The sequence below is a fragment of the Oryctolagus cuniculus genome, chromosome 4, assembly GCF_051225735.1.
Source record: "Oryctolagus cuniculus isolate XC-2025 breed Fujian yellow rabbit chromosome 4, ASM5122573v1, whole genome shotgun sequence".
NCBI lineage: Eukaryota > Metazoa > Chordata > Mammalia > Lagomorpha > Leporidae > Oryctolagus > Oryctolagus cuniculus.
In genome coordinates, this window is record NC_142870.1 from 75628315 (window position 1) to 75649501 (window position 21187).

General features: G+C 44.2%; 1 protein-coding gene and 1 long non-coding RNA gene across 13 annotated transcripts in view; both read right to left on the reverse strand.

The window, feature by feature from the left end:
• B4GALT4 (beta-1,4-galactosyltransferase 4) overlaps positions 1 to 21187 on the reverse strand; it is an 87047-nt gene that overhangs the window by 27401 nt on the left and 38459 nt on the right. For 3 of the 12 annotated variants that reach the window (XR_016233108.1, XM_089331735.1, XM_089331732.1), the window contains exon 1: positions 12375 to 12714. The exons of 4 other annotated variants lie outside the window; for them this stretch is intronic. Coding sequence is in view for 2 of the 8 variants with exons in the window: in XM_089331735.1 (XP_089187861.1) it covers positions 12375 to 12699 (325 nt within the window). In the remaining 6 variants the exon portion in view is untranslated. Of the gene's footprint in view, positions 1 to 11919; positions 12715 to 21187 lie in introns of those variants that run through there. 5 more of the 12 variants (XR_016233109.1, XM_089331736.1, XM_002716673.6 and 2 more) reach the window with 3 other exon arrangements.
• On the reverse strand, positions 13586 to 14787 carry LOC149127012 (uncharacterized). The gene is made up of 3 exons (XR_016233111.1): positions 14672 to 14787; positions 14164 to 14250; positions 13586 to 14019 (listed from the first exon to the last, which is right to left on the reverse strand). It is a non-coding gene; the product is annotated as an uncharacterized LOC149127012 (long non-coding RNA).

A 21187-nucleotide genomic window follows, 5' to 3' on the forward strand; every position in this document is an offset into this window, starting at 1 on the left:
GTACACCCTGGGAGGTGGCCCTGATGGCTCATGCCACTGGGTCCCTTCCACCCATGTGGGAGACCTGAACTGAGTTCCCAGCTCCTGGTTTGGCTCAGCCAAGTCCTGGCTATTGCAGGAGATTTAAGTAGTAAGCCAGAGCATTCCCACTCTCCTTGCCTCTCAAATAAATAAAAAATAATTTTTAAAAAGGTTAAGTTTCAGGGCCAGCATTATGACATACTGAGTAAAGTCTATGCCTGTGGGGCCAGCATCCCATAAGGGCACCAGTTTGTGTCCTGGCTGCTCCATGTCTGATCCAGCTCCATGCTAATGGTTTGGAAAGCAGTGGAAGATGGCCCCAAGTGCTTGGGCCCTGATGCCCATGTGGAAGACCTAGAAGAAGCTCCCGACTCCTGGCTTTGGCCTGGTTCAACCCCAGCCATTGCGGCCATCTGGGGGAGTGAACCAACGGATCAAAGATCTGTCTCTCCCTGTCTCTCCTTCTCTATCACTGAATTTCAAAGAAACACATAATCTATTTTTCCAAAAAAGGTGGAGTTTCCTTGTTTATCACACATTTCTGGAGTTATGTATCTCCCACCCTCACCCATTGCTTATTTGCTAAATGACTAAGGTAAACCCTCTTAGTGTATTTCTCCAGACTCAAAATGGGGGGTGGGGGGAGACTCATCTCACCACATTACTGTAAAAGGTTAGTAAGATGACACATCCAAACACTACTGGTGCAGTCCCAGGAACACAAAGATTTATTGTCTGTGGTCACCAATGTGATTAGTGACAAGACATTTCAGCATATTAGCCAAGATGATGTTATCTCTGGAATTGCATGCTGAATTACAGATGATTTTTTTTCTCAGTGAGTATGCATTCATATTACTGCTATAATGGAAGAAATGACATTTTTAAGGAAAGTTATATTTAGGGCAAATGACTCCTGGGTGATGTTCTGAAAAAAAATGCCACCAGATTATACTTATTTACATTAACATTTAGGTAATTTAGAGAACCCTGAACTCTAACAACAGGCCCAGAGTTATTTTCTTTTCAATCAAGTTTTTTTTAAAGTGACAAGGGAGGAGCCAGCTTTAAGGCAGCCAGTTAAGGAATCCCATATCAGAGTGCCAGTTCAAGTCCAGAGTACTCCGTTTCACATCCAGCTTCGGGCTAATGTGCCTAGGAAAGCAGCAGCAGATGACCCAAGTCTTGGGCGCCTGACATCCGTACAGGAGACCCAGACAGAGCTCCTGGCTGGTTCCTGGCATTTGCCTGGCTCAGACCCAGCTGTTGTGGCCTTTGTGGAATGAACCAGTGAATGGAAGATCAATTTCTTAATTCCTTCCTTCCTTCCTTCCTTCCTTCCTTCCTTCCTTCCTTCCTTCCTTCCTTCCTCTTCCTTTCTCTTCCTTTCTCTTTCTTCCTTTCTTTCCTTTCTCTTTCTCTCTTTCTTTCTCTCTTTCTTTCTCTCTTTCTCTCTCTCCCCCTCTGTCCCTCTCTCTCCCTCTCCCCCTCTCTCCCTCCTTCCCTCCCTTCCTTTCCTACCCCCCTTTCTCTGTCTTCCTGCCTTTCAAATACATCTTTTTTTTTTTTTAAGTGGCAAGAGAATCAACTACAAAACAAACTCAGGCAACATAAAAGAAGTTGGTTTGGAGCAAGAGTCACCACCTTTTTCCATTTCAGAAGGCTGGAGTTAGTACAAAATGATAATGTTTTCACATTTTTCTTTTCCTCCCCTCAATTTAACCAGTCTTTTCTGAGTATCTGTTCTCTTCAGGCATAGCGCTAGGCACAAAGGAAGATAAAGGGAAGTAAAGTCCTTGTTCTCAGAAATTAATTCATTCTTGTCCTAGATCTTAGTATCTCCAATTTGCTTATCAATTGGCTAACCCCTGCCCCACTCCAAAGTACAGAAATAGATGAAATAAGATTGGTAAAATATTGGGGTTGGTGCTGTGGCACAGCGGGTTAAGACTTGCTGCCTGTAAATCCGGCATCTCATATAGGCACCAGTTCAAGTCCTAGCTGCTCCACTTCCCATCTAGCTCCCTGCTAATGTACCTACTAATGGAATATGGCCCAAGTGCTTGGCCCCCTGCTATACATGTGGGAGACCTGGATGAAGATCCTGGGACTTGGCTCATCTCTGGAAGTCCCAGTCACTTGGGGAGTGAATCAGCAGTTGAAACATCTCTCTCTCTCTCTCTCTCTCAACTCTGCCTCTTAAATAAATAAATCTTTTTTTAAAAAAAAATGGTGAAATACTGAGTACTGAAGATAGGTGACAGGTAACTGAGGGCCCATTTACATTCTCTATACTTTTGTGTATACTTGAATGTTTCAATAATAATAATATCCAGTGAAAAGGGTAAACCATGACAAAAGGTAGAGCAACATGAATGCTAGGTATCATCTTGGACAATCTCCAAGCACACACATTTTTACATCACCCTGAGGGGTGAGGAGACACCAAGCATCACTCTACAAATATTTACTAAGCACTTCTGCATCAGGGAGAAAAGCGTCATCTTCTTTCAGAGAATTAAAATAAGTATTCTTGGAGCCAGCGCTGTGGCACAACAGGTTAAAGCAACAGCCTGCATTGCCAGCATCCCCTATGGGCACCAGTTCGAGTCCTTGCTGCTCCATTTCTGATACAGCTCCCTGCTAATGCACCTGGAAAAGCAGCGGAGGATGGCCCAAGTGCCTGGGCCCCTGCACCCACGTGGGAGACCTGGAAGCTCTAGGCTCCTGGCTTCAACCTGGCCCAGCCCCTGTTCATTGTGGCCATTTGGGGAGTGAACCAGTGAATGGAAATATCTTTTCTCTCCTTCTCTCTCCTTAACTCTGCCTTTCAAATAAATATATAAATCTTAAATATATATATATATATATATATATATATATATATATATAAGAATTCTGCCATCTCTGAGCCCATTTGACAATCTGCAGGCAGACGGTGTCTGAGGGGGCCAGGCATAGTCCCACTTCCGTAATCCTACTCCCTTGAGCCTCCCTGTGGTTACTGGTGGAAAAGTTGACATTTTGCTGCTCCTTTTACTCATGCAGAGCTCCTGGAAGCTAACTATTTGCACACACATTGTCCCACTTTCATTCTCCCAGATACAACTCCTTTACAAAGTAGCTGAATGACACTGCCTAATCCTAAAGGAGCAACAGTCCCCTGGGCAGGGGCAGAGACGAGACAGAAATATGTCTGTTTTTACATGTATAAGTCATTTCAACTAAAAGAGTGACCTAACAGCTAAATCAGGAAGCATTTGAGCAACAAAATAAATAATGCTGGCACTGTATATTAACTTACAGATTAAAATGAATATCCATGCGTCCATACTTATACAAATGATTAAAAAAATGAACGGGAAGGAAAGAACAGCTCTTTCTTACAGTCAACTTCCAATTCATAAGAAAGTGGAAGATGGGGGGAAAAATCACCATTAGGCAAACATCACAATAACAACTGTTGCAGACAATATCCACCTATGTATCTGAAATTAATGGATGAAAATCTGAGGATAAACAGAGCTTACACGGTATCAAAGTAACTCCCCCAAAATAATTAGCAACTACAGAGGAAAATAAAGTAACTTTTTAAAAAAAGTATTTATTTGAAAGTAGAGTTACAGAGACAGAGGGAGAGATAGAGAGTGGGAGATCTTCCATCCACTGGTTCGCTCTCCAAGTGGCTGCAACTGCCAGGGCTAAGCCATGCCTAAACCAGTAGCTTCATCCAGGTGGCAGGGGCCCAAGCACTTGGGCCATTTTCCACTGCTTTTCCCAGACCGTTAGCAGGGAGCTGGATTGGAAGTAGAGCAGCCAGGATGCCAGCTGACCCCCATATGGGATGCCAGCATTGCTGGCAGCAGCTTTACCCACTAAGCTGCAACACGGACCACAAGGCAGAAACTTTATAATAGAGATACACATAACGGATCTCCAACAATGATCAAGCTTCATTACCAGAATCAGAAAACATCAAATTCATTCCACAAAATAACTAACTGGCACTCATCAAGAGTAGTAAAATCATTAAAGACAAGGAAAAAGTGAGAAACAATTTCAAACTGGAGGAGACTAAGAGAAATAACAACTAAATGTAATGGAGAATCCTCAACAGCAACAGAAAACAAAAAATAATGACATCAATAGGAAAACTGATGAACTTCAAAGTCTATAATTCAGTTAATAGCACTGATAAATGTACCAGTTACCAAAAAGGCTAACATTAGGGAAAATCAGGCAAACTTCCTGTACCATTTTTACAATTTTTCCAGAAATCTAAAATTAGTTTTGTTTTGTTGTTTTTAAAATCAGGGGTTGGTGTTGTGATGTAGCAGGCCAAGCCGACACTGGGGATGCCCGCATCCCCTAGCGGAGTGCCTGGGATGGAGCCCTGGCTACTCCACTTCTGATCTGGCATTCTTGATAATGCACCCAGGAGGCAGCAGATGACGGTCCAAGTGTTTGGGTCCCTGCCACCCACTTGAGAGATCAGATGGAGCTCCAGGCTCACGGCTTTGGCATGGCCCAGCCCTGACTGTTGTGGGCATTTGAGAAGTGAACCAGCAGGTCTCTCTCTGTGTGTGTCCCTCTTTCTCTCTGTGTCACTCTGCCTTTGAAACAAGTAAGTAAATAAAACTTTGAAAAAACAGATAGTATAATCCAAACCAACATATGGCAGTAAATTAATTCTCAAAGTGAATCATAATTTTTCATACTCCTAGAGCCTAAAGTCAACCTGACATATAGCAGGTGTTCAACTTGGTAAATAATGAAAAACTGTTTAGGATGTACTAGTTGAAATATGTAAGGGCACACCATAATACAGGCTACTACTAAAAAGGGATGAGTTAAAAAAAAAAAAAAGAAAGAGGGGAGGGATAGGATTAATAGAGAAGGAAAAAAGTAAATGGGCATAAAATTGCATCTTAGAATGAGCTTAAAAATTGAAAAGGTATATGAAGGTAATTGAAAATGAAACTCGATGAAGGGCGGGATGGGAGTGGGAGAGGGGAGGGCCACGGGAGGGAGGGAGGGAGGGTGGGGTGGGGGAGCCACAACAATACAAAAGTTGCACTTTGTAAATTCACATTTGTTAAATAAAAAAAATAACTATATAACAAACAAAAAAAAATAACTTAATACTTTACCCTTTTAGTATTTTTTATGTTCTACTTAAAACTATTAGTTGAACTCTGTAATTAATACACAATTACTCTTAGGTGTTTAATTAATGCTATAACTAGCACTCAAATAGTATTTTACATTTTGTGTTTCTGTGTGGGAGCAAACTGTTGAAATCTTTACTTAATATATGCTAAATTGATCTTCTGTATATGAAAAGAATTGAAAATTAATCTTGATGTGAATGGAAGGGGAGAGGGACTGGGAGAGGGGAGTGTTGTGGGTGGGAGGGAAGTTATGGGGGGGGGGAAGCTATTGTAATCCATAAGCTGTACTTTGGAAATTTATGTTCATTAAATAAAATAAATTTAAAAAAAGAATTACAGATATGAAGAAAAAAATTGAAAAGGCTCACCCCAAAACTAGCCCCAGCACTTTTCTCAGAACAGTGGAACCCATCTACTGAATAGATGTCTTTTGGTCAGGTCCCCCACTTTCTGCTCCTATACACTGAGTAGTCCAAAGTGATGCTTCTCCTCCAAGACTCAAAAAGGAGTTGTGCATGGCCAGGCCCTTCCCCCAGGAGCCCAGAATGTACCCCTGCATGAGTGACACACCACACTGGAGCAGAAGGCACCTGCCTCCTGGCAACAGCTGCCAGTACCACAGGTGGCCCTGTGATACTCAGAGAGGTCATGGGACGGTCAGGAAACAGGAAGCAAACTGAACTAGCAAATGACTGAAACTGTCTTACATAGTCTATATAACGCAATGTAATTTAAAATGCACAATTTCTGATGAGAGGTTTTCTTAGAAGTTCCCTATGTGCTGGCACTGTTACGTAGTGGGTAAAGCCACTGCCTGCAGTGCCAACATCCCACATGGGCGCCGGTTTGAGTCCCGGCTGTTCCTCTTCTGATCCAGCTCTCTGCTACGGCCTGGGAAAGCAGTGGAGGATGGCCCAAGTCTTTGGACCCTGCACCCATGTGGGAGACCCAGAAGAAGCTCCAGGCTCCTGTCTTTGGATTGGCTCAACTCTGCCATCTGGGGAGTGAACGAGCAGATGAAAGACCTCTCCCCCCCCTTCCTCCCTCCTTCTCAGTAACTCTGACATTCAAGTAAAATAAGTAAAATATTTTTTAAAAAAGTTCCCTATGTCATTTTCAGCTATTTCTTAAAGGGTTACAGTAAGGTCGGTAGGAATTCACTTTCTACAGTCATCAGGGACACATCAGTGAGAAGGTTTGAGAAATTCTGAAATAATCAAGAAAACAAGGGCCCTGAAGACACAGATAGCTGACTTCAAATTCTCGTTATCAGATGCATGAATAGCTCTTGACAAGTAATCTAAACCTCCTGAGTCTGTTTAATATTGATTTAAAAAGCATTTCTCAAAGTGTGGTTCCAAGACTGTCTTTATCAAACACACAGGGGAGTGTATTAAAACTACAGATTCCTAGGCCTCACTCCAGAGTTAATGGGTCCAAACAGCTGGGTCTAGGACTTGAGAAAATGGAATTTTAACAAGCTCTCCAGGTGATTTTTATATTCATTAAAGGTTTGAGAACCACTGAAATCAGAGAATGCAATAGATCCTTCAGAAGTGATCATTTTCCTCTACCGAAGATGGCAGTAAGAAGATATGTTGGGCATTTAGCACAGTTATCACAACATCACTTGGGACACCTGCATCCCATTTCCAAGTGCCTGGTTTCAGGACCCAGCTCTGCTTTCAATCCAGCTTCTTGCTAAAGCACATGAAGGGAGACATTAACAATGGCTCAAGTTTTTTTTTTTAAATAATTCTTAAACTTTAAAAAAAAGAGAGATTTTATTTGAAAGGCAGAGCTATAGAGAAAGAGACACAGAGAGGGAGGAGAGAGAGACCTTCCATCTGGTTTACTCCCCAAATGGCCACAATGGCTGGAGCCAGGCAGATCCAAAGCCAGGTGTTTCTTCCAGGTCTGCCATGTGGGTGCAAGGGCCCAAGTACTTGGGACATCTTCCATTGCTTTCCCAGGACCATTAGCAGGAAGCTGGATTGCAAGTGGAGCAGCTAAGACTCCAATAGCAAGACTAGCACAGCAGGTCAAAGCCCTGGCCTGCAGTGCCAGCATCTCACAGGGCACCGTTGGAGGCCCAGCTGTTCCACTTCAAATCCCGCTCCCTGGGGGCTGCTGCCTCCAGTGCCGGCATCCCATATGGGCGCCGGTTCTAGTTCCGGCTGCCCCTCTTCCAATCCAGCTCTCTGCTATGGCCTGGGAAAGCAGTAGAAGATGGCCCAACTGCTTGGGCCCCTGCACCCATGTGGGAGACCTAAAAGAAACTCCTGGCTTTGAATCGGCACAGCTCCTGCCATTGCGGACAACTGGGGAGTGAACCAGTGGATGGGAGACATCCATCTCTCTCTCTCTCTCCCTCTCCCTCTCCCTCTCCCTCTCCCTCTCTCCTTCTCTTTCTCTGTGTAACTCTGTCTTTCAAATAAATAAATAAATCTTTAAAAAACAAAATCCTGCTCCCTGCTAATGTGCTTGGAAAAGCAGTAGATGATGGCTTAGGTCCTTGGGCCCCTATACCCACATGGGAGACTCAGAAGCTTCTGGCTCCTGGCTTTGGATTAGCTCAGCTCTGGCTGTTGCAGCCATTTGAGGATTGAACCAGTGGATGGAAGACTTCTTTCTTTCTCTCTTCCTCTCTCTCTCTCTCTCTCTACCTCTCTGTAACTCTTTCAAATAAATCAATCCTTTTTTAAAAAAGATTTGTGAACATGAGATTTTTTAAATGCATTTGAGTAACTTTTGATTCCATCATTTGGAAATTTATTCTAGGGAAAGAATCAGAGAAGTGACTATCACTGCTAAAATAACCAAAAATTGAAAAGAATCAAATGTTAACAATGGGGATCCAATGTAATTAATTACAGTATATCCATAGAATCGAATGTATGGTTTCACTGGATTTTTCAAAGATTTATTTATTAACTTAATGGAAAGGCAGAGTAGCAGAGAGAGAGAGGAGAGCATGATCTTTTATCCACTGGTTGAAAGAACTACAAATGGCTGCAAAGGCCAGGGCTGGGCCAAGCCAACATCAGAAGCCTGGAACCCCATCTAGGTCTCCCACATAGGTGGCAGGGGCCTAAGTGTTTGCTTAGGCCACCATCTGCTGCCTTCCAGGCACATAGCAGAGAAGCTGGGAACTCCAACATGGCATCACAAGCAGCAGTTTAACCTGTAAAACAACAATAATGACGGTTGCAAGAACTTAACTACATCGAAAAGTACCTACGATAGCTAAGTGAAAAAGAACATAAAACTGTACATAGAATATAATGCAAATTATGAAGTATATGTGTGATGCCTGAAGGAGTCATCTCATAATTATGGGAATAGGGAGCAGTTTCTTGACTTCTGTATCTTTTAATGTTTCCAAAATGAGATTCTCATGACCAGAAATAGTGTTGTGGTTTTCTGATGAAATAACTACACAGTTTTCATTTAAAATATATTAAAATTTAAAGATGACACAAATGTGGCAAACTCTGGTCTAATGGTTAAAGCACCTACATCCACCCCATAGGAGAATCCCTGAGTTCCAGCTCCAATGAAGATCCCTATCTCTGTCTCTCTGCCTTTCAAATGAATAAATTTTAAAAATTAATAAAAAGAAAAACCTCAGAGGCTGTCAGAAAGTGAATCCTGTGGTCTCTGCCTGCAATACTCATTCCATGGCTCCAGATGGAGAAGTTTTTCTTTCAAAAGCTAAGTGGGGAGGGGGGGCCAAATCTATATTTTTAATAGGAACCCAGATAATTCTGAGCAATGCAGTCAGGCTTGAGAAACCTTCATTCATTTACTGCTTTTAAAAGAGAAAAGAAAACCACCACTGACTTGCTTTGGAGGTTCCCACTCTGAATAATCTTCAGAGGCTTGTGTCCTGGCACAACAGGTTGAGCCGCTACTTGCCTCATCTGCATCCCAAATAGGAGTGGCAATTCCAGTCCTGGCTGCTCCCTTCCCAACTAGCTTCATGTCAATGCATAGGCTGGGAGGAAGCAGTCAGTGGCTCAAGCGCATGGGTCCCTGCCTCCCACATGGGAGACCCAGATGGAGTTCTGGGCTCCTGGCTTTGACCTGTACCCCAGTAGGTGAATCAGCAGGTGGAAGGTACTTCTCTCTCCCACCCTTTAAGGAGATGCACACTTTTTAAAAAGATCTCCAGGGGATTCCAATACAATCCCATCAAGGTGGCATGTACCAATGCCATCTCACTAGTCCAAGTGATCAATTTCAGTTCACAATTGATCACACTGATAGGTCTAAGAGTCAAAGGGATCACACAAACAAGTTGTGTCTGCTAATACTAGCTGATAGAATCAAAAAGGGAGAGAACGATCCATCATGGGAAGCGGGATACACAGCAGACTCATAGAATGGCAGATGTCCTAAATAGCACTCTGGCCTCAGAATCAGCCCTTAAGGCATTTGGATATGGCTGAAGAGCCCATGAGAGTATTTTAGGCATGGAAAGCCAAGACACTCTGGAAGAAAAAAAAAAAAAAAAAAAAAAAAAAAAGACCTAAATGAAAGATCTCTGCGCCGGCGCCGCAGCTCAATAGGCTAATCCTCCACCTAAGTGGCATCGGCACACCGGGTTCTAGTCCTGGTCGGGGCACCGGATTCTGTCCCAGTTGCCCCTCTTCCAGGCCAGCTCTCTGCTATGGCCCGGGAGTGCAGTGGAGGATGGCCCAAGTGCTTGGTCCCTGCACCCGCATGGGAGACCAGGATAAGTACCTGGCTCCTGCCTTCGGATCAGCGCGGGGTGCTGGCCACAGCGCACCAGCCGTGGCGGCCATTGGAGGGTGAACCAACGACAAAGGAAGACCTTTCTCTCTGTCTCTCTCACTGTCCACTCTGCCTGAAAAGAAAGAAAGAAAGAAAGAAAGAAAGAAAGGAAGGAAGGAAGGAAGGAAGGAAGGAAGGAAGGAAGGAAGGAAGGAAGGAAGGAAGGAAGGAAGGAAGGAAGGAAGATCTCTGCAAGTGAGATCCCAGTGGAAACAACAGGGCCATCAAAGAAGGAGGTACCTTTCTCTGAAGGGAGGAGAGAACTTCCACTTTGACTATGACCCTGTCAGAACAAGATCGAAGTCGGCGAACTCAAAAGGCTTCCATAGCCTTGGCAACTCATGACTAGAGCCTAGGGAGATTACTGACGCCATAAACAAGAGTGTCAATTTGTTAAGTCAACAACAGGAGTCACTGTGTACTTACTTCTCATGTGGGATCTGCCCTTAATGTGTTGTCCAATGTGAAGTAATGCTATAACTAGTACTGATACAGTATTTTACACTTTGTGTTTCTGTGTGGGTGCAAACTGATGAAATCTTTACTTAATATATACTAAATCAATCTTCTGTATATAGAGATAATTGAAAATGAATCTTGATGTGAATGGAATGGGAGAGGGAGCAGGAGATGGTAGGGGTGCAAGTGGGAGGGAAATTATGGGGGGGGAGCCATTGTAATCCGTAAACTGTACTTTGGAAATTTATATTTACTAAATAAAAAAAATGTAAAAAAAAAAAAAAACAGATCTTCAGAGACATGGTTATGTTCTCAGATCATTTTCATGAATCCCTGAATAAAACATATTAGCTCAGCTTAAAGTAGATACGAAATGCATATTTCAAGTGGCATAAAATATAATAACACAGCTGTCTTGTTGCCCGCCCTACCTACTCCCCCCCAGATCATGTGGTCAAACAGGTCAGCACTCATGCAGCTGAGCACTTTTTACAGGTGTTTTAATCTAATCAAAGATAGGGACCTGCTCTCTCAAAAACGCAGGCATAGGAAAGTTTCTGCAAGCTCCTGGGATTTACGGTCTCCAGAAAGGTCAAACTAGCTCTAGAAGATAAAATTCCAAAAAAGACAAATTCCAACCAAGCATATCTCCTCCCCTAGGGCATTCCAGCATCCCTGGCCCAGCCTCCCTTAAATCCCCATTTTCCAACCCTTCCCTGAATCCCAGTCATCCTGATCTAAGAGTCCTTGACTTCCTGCATCTCATCATGCACTTTTCCTTAATTTTTTAAGAATTTATTTACTTGAATGACTTCGTGACGACAGAGGGAGATCTCCCATTCGCTAGTTTGGTTTGTTCACCAAATGCATTCAACTGCCCACGCTGGGCCAACCCAAAACCAGGAACCAGGAACTCCATCCGGATCTCCCACGTGGGTGGCAGGGACCCAAGTACTTGGGCCGTCATCTGCAGCCTCCCAGCGACATTAGCAGGGACCTGGATAGGAACCCCAGAGTAGTCAGACCCGAACCAGGCCATAGGATATGAGAAGCAAGGTGTCCTTCGTGGTGGCTTAACCTGTTGAGCCACAAGCCCTGCCCTCCCTTAATTATTTTTTAAAAAACACAACATCTTCCTTTCCTTAACCTTCAGAGTACCTCCTTCTTCCTCCTCTTCATCCTCATCAACGGGCTGTGGGAGCCTACCTGTGCCCTGGCCGCCTCCACGTCCTCATCCCGCTCCCATCTGGAACACTCTGAAACTGGTACACGCACACCCTGCTCATAGTTTCCTGCGCTACCAACCCAAGGGCCTTTTCTCGGTCCAGGAACCCCAGGATTTTCCCCCTCAAACCAAGAGCTAATAACCTTGCCTAATAAGGGACAGAACATCAAGAAATAGCAACAGACACTGCATGGACTCAGAGACCGACCGCGGGCGTTAGTCTCCGCCATCCTTTAGGGAGCTAACCTTCTAGGAAAGCGTCAGAACCCGCAGGTGTCCAGGCTAATCAGCTGAAACGCTAGAGAAAGGCTCCCAGGAGGAAGGGGCTTTTTCGGGTTGATGCGCCCAACTAGGAAGCCGTTCTGGGGCGACCCTTCAACCGTGACAAGCGGTATCTGGGCGTGAGTCTGGTTCCTCCCCACCTGGCAGCATCTTGCCGGGGTCCCGGGGCCGGCGGCAGAGGCAGCGCCGCCATGGGTGACCGCATCAGAGCCGGTGCCTCCCTCCAACCTCGGCCTCCGTAGGCCCCCCGCCCGGCCGCCGCTCTGGCTGCAGCAGGACGGCGCCACCAAGACCAGGCCGCGCCAGCCCCAGCCCACGGCTGACCTCGGCCCGCCACCCGGCGTGCCCCCGCACGACCTGCTCATCCCCGGAACCGCGCGCCCCGGAGCCGGCTGAGCCGAACCCGCGCGCCTACTCACCCCAGTCGCAGTCGCGGCGAACGAACACCACCGAGGGAAAAAGGAGAGGCGGTGTGAAGCGGCCCCGGGGACCGCCCCCGCCGCCCGGGAGGCGGCTCCGGAGTACGGGCTCCGCCTCCCGCTCGACCGCGGCAGTGGGCGTGGAAGCGCCCCCTCCCTGCAGGCCAGGCGCTTGGTCCCCAGCCAGGCAGGCTGCACCCCCGGCTAGGTCGATCTGAGCCCGAGGTGGAAGGAGCATGGGGAGCGCGGGGGAGGAGTGGGCATCTCGACCTTGCGTTCCGACAGTGTTGGGCTTGATGCTGGGCACTTCGCGGTAAAATACCATAATTCACCATAGAATTATCTGACTTAGTGGGGTACCCAAATGTGTCATTGGCCTGATAATACAAGTCATAACTTGGAGATCCGCTAGAAGAAACATAATGATTTAAAAACCTTGAAAAAGCCAAGCATGCCACCTACCATTTAGGATGCATGCAAAAACCAACTTTTAGCTACTCCAATAAAAGTATCACGTGTTCTTCTCACTTCAGAAATTTCCTCTGTGTATTTGGTTTCTGTAGTTGCAACGTCAGTGGAAAAACAGGTACAGCATTCAGTTTGTGCACCACATACAAGCCCCCAGCATGGACAAAGACGATATTAAAAGCTGCATTATATTCCATTTTTAAGTGCATTTGCTGAACACATGTTATAACCCACCTTTCACAAGGTGGCTTTCACCTGCCTGAACTGTCCAGAGGTCTACTTGGCCGCAAAGTGCAAGATGTTATCAATTTATCGATAAGCCTCAAATTCCATACAACTGGCACCCACTACTGCCAAGAGTGAGCCCCCAGGAACCCCAGCGGAATCTTCCCCAGTAGAAACTAGCTTATTTTTGTCCCTTTCAAGGTTTGTGCCAATTTTGGTTGTTGACCATTTTGACCTCTGGGAGGCACTGTGGGGACTCATTCAGAAGACAAGAGTAAGTCTGGCCAAATAGCAAGATTCAGCCTCTGAAGAGGCAGGACACAGTAAGCAAATTTCCAAAGGTCCAACACAGCTCTCAGGAAGCTGAAAAACAGAGCCACCTACTGGCGTTTTTGTATGGGTGGATTCAATTAGTCCATTCATCAGCAGGGCTCCTGAACAAGGCTCAGTAGGAAACAGAATTTTGTTGGATTTTCTGGTCCCTTCATAGCATGCTGCAAGAATGTATAAAGACATGTAGTGGGGAAGAACATTCGAGGTTTAATCTACCGATATACCAGTGATTGTACTACATAGATAGTCCTCAGGTCTTAAGTACATGATGCCTAGAAGCATAGCAGACCTTTTGCAAACACTCAGCTAGGTTTTCTACAGTTGGTAGCAATCAGGTTATTAAGTGCGATGATTAGTGCACTTCCTTCAGTGAATGCAGGAAAGCAAGTAGCAGTGATGTCTGTGAGAACAAGGACAGCTGCACGCACAGTCATTCTCTTTTGAGAACACGCAGTGGCACTGGCAGGACTGGAACTGGTTCCTGGGCTTTGCTTTTCTTGTTTTTCGGTTGTTTTGTTTGTTGGCTTTTGCTCACAAACCTGGCAGTTGCTCTAGCTTTGGTGCCAGAGCATTAGCCTTAGCTAAAACCACCCACAGATCGTGGTCCCATGGGTTTTTCCTGTAAGGAAAGGGAAAGGATTAGGATAGCAGGAAATTGGGGGGGGGGGGGTCGGTTATCATGGTGACGCAGGAGAGAAGTCTTAATCCATGATCCCGGGAAAGCTGCCCACACCCAGGATGCTTCTAAGGAAGTCAGCTTTACCTCAGGTCTTCCACAGGTGAATAGTTCCAAGAGATGGAAGGTGTAGTACTCAGATTTTCATTACTTTCACTGAAATCATGAGAGAAGCTGTTTAGGAGGGAAACAGGTTTATGTTAACATATAGTCTCAGGCCGGCGCCACAGCTCACTAGGCTAATCCTCCGCCTTGTGGCGCTGGCACACCGGGTTCTAGTCCCGGTCGGGGCAAAGGATTCTGTCCCGGTTGCCCCTCTTCCAGGCCAGCTCTCTGCTGTGGCCAGGGAGTGCAGTGGAGGATGGCCCAGGTGCTTGGGCCCTGCACCCCATGGGAGACCAGGGTAAGTACCTGGCTCCTGCCATCGGATCAGCGTGGTGCAATGGCCGCAGCGTGCTGGCCGCGGCGGCCACTGGAGGGTGAACCAACGGCAAAGGAAGACCTTTCTCTCTGTCTCTCCCTCTCACTGTCCACTCTGCCTGTCAAAAAAAAAAAAAATATATATATATATATATATATAGTCTCAGAGCCTCACAGTCCAACATCAGGCAGCCCCCTTTGTCTCCCGTCTGGTGGAGGCTGGTAGCGGCAGAGCATGCGCAGAAGAGCAAGGACGAGCCAGGAAGCACTACCTTCCAAGGGCAAGCCCCAATGACCAAAACACCTCCCACTACCTTGCCGGTGCCTTCGTTAGAATGGTTTCCACCCTTCACCCATCACTCCACTAACCATTAACATAAGACCTCAGGATTTAAATGTCTGCATGAATTTGGGGAGCAAAATACTGTTCCATCGCATGAGGATTGAGATATGGACCCAAGGCTCAAGGTCCTGAAATTTTGCTGCAGAGTAGCAGCGAGCAAAACTTGGTACAGTCCCTTTAAATGAGGTTCAAGGGCAATTTTTTCTTGGATGTCATTTTCAGAAGACCCAATCTCCTGGTCCTAGATTGTGAAAGGTTTCCTAGTCCTCAAATGATCAAGAAAGGCTTCTTTTAGTGGTGAAAACACACTTTGATATAATGCCTTAAAGACTTGTAGTATTTAGTCACAGCACAGTTTAAGAATAAGAGATACATGACATTCTATTATGAGAAGAGTGTTTCCTAGTAACTATTTTTTTAACTACTCATGGTGAGTTACTCAGGAAGGACCACGTTACCATCCAAGCTTTCTGAGTTCATGCTTAACAATGAGTTTACATTTTTTTAAAAGATTTATTTATTCATTTGAAAGGAAGAGTTACAGAGAGGCAAGGGGCAGAGACAGAGAGAAAGGTCTTCCATCTGCTGGTTCACTCCCCCGTTTGCTGCAATGGCCAGAGCTGCACCAATCTGAAGCCAGGAGCCAGCAGTTTTTTCCAGGTCTCCAACACGGATGCAGGGCCCAAAGATTCCAGTTAGAATGCCCATGTGCCATATTAGAGGGCCTGGGTTCAACTTCTGACGCAGGCACCTGGTTCCAGCTTCCTGTTTATATGAACCCTGGGAGGCAGAAGTGGTGGCTTCAATAACTGGGTTCCTGGCACCTACATGGGAGACTTAGATTGAGTTCCTGGTTCCCAACATCAGCCTGGCCCAGCCCAGTATAAAGGCATTTGGGAAGTGAACCAGTGGATGAGATCTGCCATTCTCTACGTACCTGTGTGTATGTGTGTGTTTGAGTGCCTCTCAAAACAGAAAAATACCCTAGGCTGGGCACAGTTGGAGGTCAAGCAGCCACATCCGGCAGCCTCTGGTGAGAGTGCGGTGGCTGTGTATCAGCATCATGGCAGTGGCATGTGCAAGAGGCACGAAGGGTGCGTGTGGAAGTGCTCGCTCACATGGTGAGAGAAGAAACGAGAGTCCGTGGAAGGCGCCGGGTTCACTCTTTCATAACAAACTGTTCTCACAGGAGCTCACTGGTCCTGGAGAACTGCAGCAGTCCTTTGCAAGAATGGCTCCCCTCAATCTAATGTCCCTTAAAGGCCCCCGCCACCTCTATGTCATTACACTGGGGCCCAAGCGTCCAGCACAGGAAGCTCTGAGGGACATACCCAGACCATATCCAAACCGTGGGACTGGTTTAGTATGAAAATTTGCCCCAGCATTTCCTTGGTACTCAGTTAATTCTTATCCTGTTTAATATTGGGTTAGCAGTTTTATAAAGTAATGAGTTAGTGAGTCAGAATTCTGCCTAAGAACTCCCAGCCCAATGGTTTGATCTTCAAGTTCTCTGAAACCTGTACTTGTCAGTGTCTTTTCCAACATGCCCCTCAGATTAAACATTATGGGTTTACAGTTGCTTCCAAAAGCACTGGAGTAAAACAACTTTCTATAAATGAAAAGACTTAAAGTGGCTATGGTTAAAGATCTGAAGAGAGTATATTATAATAATGTTACAATTGACAAGGAAATTTGATTATTTCTATGGTATTCTACATTTTTAAATAATAAATAACATTATAACTGATAATATTATACCAACACTCTCAGATTTCATACAACTTCTGGAACGGATGTGTACAAATGTAATTCTTTTTTTATTTAATAAATGTAAATTTTCAAAGTACAACTTTTGGATTATAGTAGATTTTCCCCCCATAACCACCCTCCCACCTGCAACCATCCCATCTCCCACTCCCTCTCCCAGCCCATTCACATCAAGATTCATTTTCAATCATCTTTATATACAGAAGATCAATTTAGTATATACTAAGTAAAGATTTCAACAGTTTGCACCCACACAGAAACACAAAGTGTAAAGTACTGTTTGAGTCCTAGTTATACCGTTAATTCACATAGTACAACACATTAAGGACAGATTCTACATGGGGAGTAAGTGCACAGTGACTCCTGATTTCACAATTGACACTCTTATTTATGATGTCAGTAATCACCCCAGGCTCTTGTCATGAGCTGCCAAGGTTATGGAAGCCTTCTGAGTTTGCCAACTCCAATCTTATTTAGACAAGGCCATAGTCAAAGTGGAAGTTCTCTCCTCCCTTCAGAGAAAGGTACCTCCTTCTTTGATGACCCTTTCTTTCCACTGGGATCTCACTCACAGAGATCTTTCATTTAGGTCGTCTTTTTTTCCCCACAGTGTCTTGGCTTTCCACACCTAAAATACTCTCATGGGCTTTTTAGCCAGATCCAAATGCCTTAAGGGCTGATTCTGAGGCCACAGTGCTGTTTAGGGCATTTGCCATTCTATGAGTCTGCTGTGTATCCCGCTTCCCATGTTGGATCGTTTTCTCCTTTTTAATTCTATCAGTTAGTATTAGCAGACACTAGTCTGGTACAAATGTAATTCAAAGAAGGTTTAGCATCACCCATTATTTGACAATGCTTCCTATACAATTTAATATGCAAAATAAGCATACTTAGTTTAATATCATATGTCTCTCATTCTCTCTCTTTTTTTATTATTATTTTTTTTTTTTGGAAGTAGAGTTACAGACAGAGAGAGAGACAGAGAGAAAGGTCTTCCTTCTGTTGGTTCACTCCCCAAATGACCTCAATGGCCGGAGCCGTGCCGATCCGGCCTCTTCCTGGTCTCCCATGTAGGTGCAGGGGTCCAAGGACTTGGGTCATCTTCTACAGCTTTCCCAGATTACAGCAGAGAGCTGGATTAGAAGTGGAGCAGCCAGGACTAGAAATGGTGCCCATATGGGATGCTGGCGCCACAGGCAGAGGATTAACCCACTGCGCCATGGCGCCGGCCCTCTCTTTTAATACAGACAGACAAATCCTTTGAGATCATCAAGAGGTCCTTTGGAATGTCCCAAAATTAGCTGAAGGTCAAAAAGAATAATTTAGAATTTTATTTCTGAGAAATTAGTAAAATAGCAAAAAGTTTAAAACACCCAATCATGATCACAGATCACTATGAAACAACACTAAAATGATAAAATATCTTAGACAACTTCACTGGGACTGGCACTGTGGTGTAGTGGGTTAAGCTGCCATTTGGGATGTCTGTGTCATATATCAGAGTGCTGGTTTAAGTCCTGGTTATTCCACTTCAGATCCAGGTTCCTACTAATGCATCCTGGGGAGCAGCAGATGATGGCTCAAGTGCTTGGGCTCCTGCCACCCATGTTGGAAAGCCAGATGGAGTTCCCAGCTTCCAGATTCAGCATGGTCCAGACCTGGCTGGTGCAGGGAGTGAATCAGCGAGTGCAGTGTATCTGTCTTTCTCTCTCTCAAACAGATAAATGTATTTTAAGCCCACAAATCTTTGTTCCTGAGGCTAATTATTTAACAGGTTAAAAAAAATCATTCACATTCTCAGACAAATATTCCAGGGGGAAAAAATTGTTATTTTAACACAGAAGACCACATTCTAACTTTTATCAGTGTATGCTATTAACAATAAAGTTTATTTTTAAAACCTTAAAAAAATTTCCATCCAATGTCAGCTAGCTTTGCCCACACAAGATTCCCCTTCTATAACACTTTTGCAGCATATTTTAAGTCAGCTTCTTTCTGTACATTTTTCTTTTTCTCATTCTGCTTCTGCACATCAGTTCAGTACAGAATTAAATACTCCCTTTTCCTTAATAGAAAACATATTTTCATGCCTTAGAACTTTCTTAACAAAAATACATCTTTTTTCCTAGTATATTTGCATACACAGTTATTTTCTTTATTATTTATGGTAGTTTTCATTACATATACTAACCAAAATTTTAATCCCAAACAATTCTAAACACACATAATGAAGATTAACACCATGTCATAATTTCTAGAATATGTGCTTCTGGATCCTAGTAGTTTTCCACATTTATTAACAGACCCAAATATATTCAAGTTCTCTCTATCATATGAAAACAAGATGTCAGAGGTAGGTATTTAGAGCAGTAGTTAGGTCACCCCTTGGGACACTCACATTATATGAGGGAGTACCTGGTTCAAGTCCCAGCTCCTCCACTTCTGACTCAACTTCTGGTTGAATGCACATCCTAGAGGGTAGTAACTGACGGCTCAAGTTACTTGCATCTCACCCATGTGGGAGACCCAGAAGGAGTTCCTGGTTCCTGTTTTGGCTTGGCCCAGTCTTGGCTGTTTAGAACGTTTAGGGGAGAGAACCAGTGAATGAAAGAGCTCTCTCTTTCTTTCTTCCTTTCAAATAAAATGAAAATGAATAATTTTTTAAATAATCAAAATGTAGGACCGGCATTGTAGCATACAGGTAAAGCCACAACCTGCAGTGGTTTCATCCTATATGGGCTCTAGTTTGAGTCCTGGCTGCTCTACTTCTGATCAGGCTCCCTGCTAATGGCCTGGGAAAAGCAGCAGAGGATGGCTCAAGTCCTTGGGCCCCTGAACCCATGTGGGAGATCCAAAGAAGCTCTTGGCTCCTGACTTCAGTCTGGCCCACAACCCCTTCAGTTGTGGCCATTTGGGGAGTGAACTAGCAGATGGAAAATTCTCTCTCTCTCTCTCTCCATCTCTCTCTCTCTCTGTAACTCTGCTTTTCAAATAAATAAAATGAATCTCTTTTTTAAAAAATCAAAATGCTAACATATATCTAAAAAAGGTACCAAGAACATATATATATATATATATATATAAAACCTTATATTCAGCAACTAATTTTCAGCATTTTATCTTATTTGAAAATTATCTAGATACTTAACAAATATCATTTACTTAACTCAACCTAGCAAAGCTCCATAGGCACAAGTTATCAAAAAGATTTGGGAAGCTATTTTTAAACAAACAAAAGTGGCCAACATTAAGGTTTTCCTTGTCAGCTATTTCTTCAGGATGAGCATGTTAGATCGACCATTATAAAAACAAAAGTCTAACAGTTAAATATGATTTTTTGTTTGTTTTATTTATATGATTGGTATACATGGAGTAATGGGGATTTCCATTTGGGCATTTGTTTTTAAGTTGAACTCATACATAGTTCTACAGTCTTAAACATCTGGGTTAGTTTCTATGCTCAGGAATACTTATTTACATAAGCTCTTATTGATACTTAAGCCAATTAAATAGAATTCTTTACAAATTAAATTCAACAATACCATCTGGAGTAGAAAAAAATACCACACACGAACATGCAAGCAGAAGCCTGTTTTACAGCCTTCATGCTAAAATGTGCTGCTATTAGAACACTCTTTTGCCAGGGTTCTCCTTGATGCTCCAGACTCAAATGCCTCTTATTATAGTCCCCCATTCCTTTCTTTAAGTTTCTCCATCGGATGCTTTAACAGTGGGTCTGGTTGTATTTTTTTAATATGACAATTTAAAAAGACTTCTAAGTCCAGCATTAAAAAAAAAAAAAAAAGCATTGCAGAATAGGACTGGGAGAAATGGGCACCAAAATCTGTCTATTTCTATAACAACATGACCCCAAGCAGCCATGACCAGAAAAAATCTTCACCACCATATTTTATAGTCAAATTGCCAAAAGTACATCTCAATGACAGAATTTTAAAAACTGCAAGAGAAAAGTGCCACGTTGCATTTCAGGGAAGACCAATTAGACTAACAGCAGATTTCTCAGAAAGAAACTTCATAGGCCACAAGGAAATGGAATAACACATTCCCAGTTCTGGGTGGGAAAGGACTAAACCTGCCAACCAAGAACACAATACCCAGCAAAGGTATCTTTCATGCACAAAGAATAAAAACTTTCCACAATAAGCAAAAACTGAGAGGCTTCATCAACATCAGACCAGCTTTACAAAAGACACTTAATGGAGCCCTACATCCAGAACCACCAGGAAACATGTGAAAGTATAAAATCCACAAGAAAAGAAGACACATAAACAAGAAATAAGGGGGCCGGCACTGTGGCATAGCGGGAAAAGACGCCGCCTGCAGCACCAGCATCCCATGTGGGTGCCAGTTCGAGTCCCGGTTGCTCCACTTCCCATCCAGCTCTCTGCTATGGTCTGGGAAAGCAGTGGAAGATGGCCCAAGTCCTTGGGCCCCTGCACCCACATGGGAGACCTGGAAGAAGCTCCTGGCTCCTGGCTTTGGATCAGCGCAGCTCCGGCAGTTGTGGCCAATTGGGAGTGAACTGGCTGATGGAAAACCTCTCTCTCTGCCTCTCCTTCT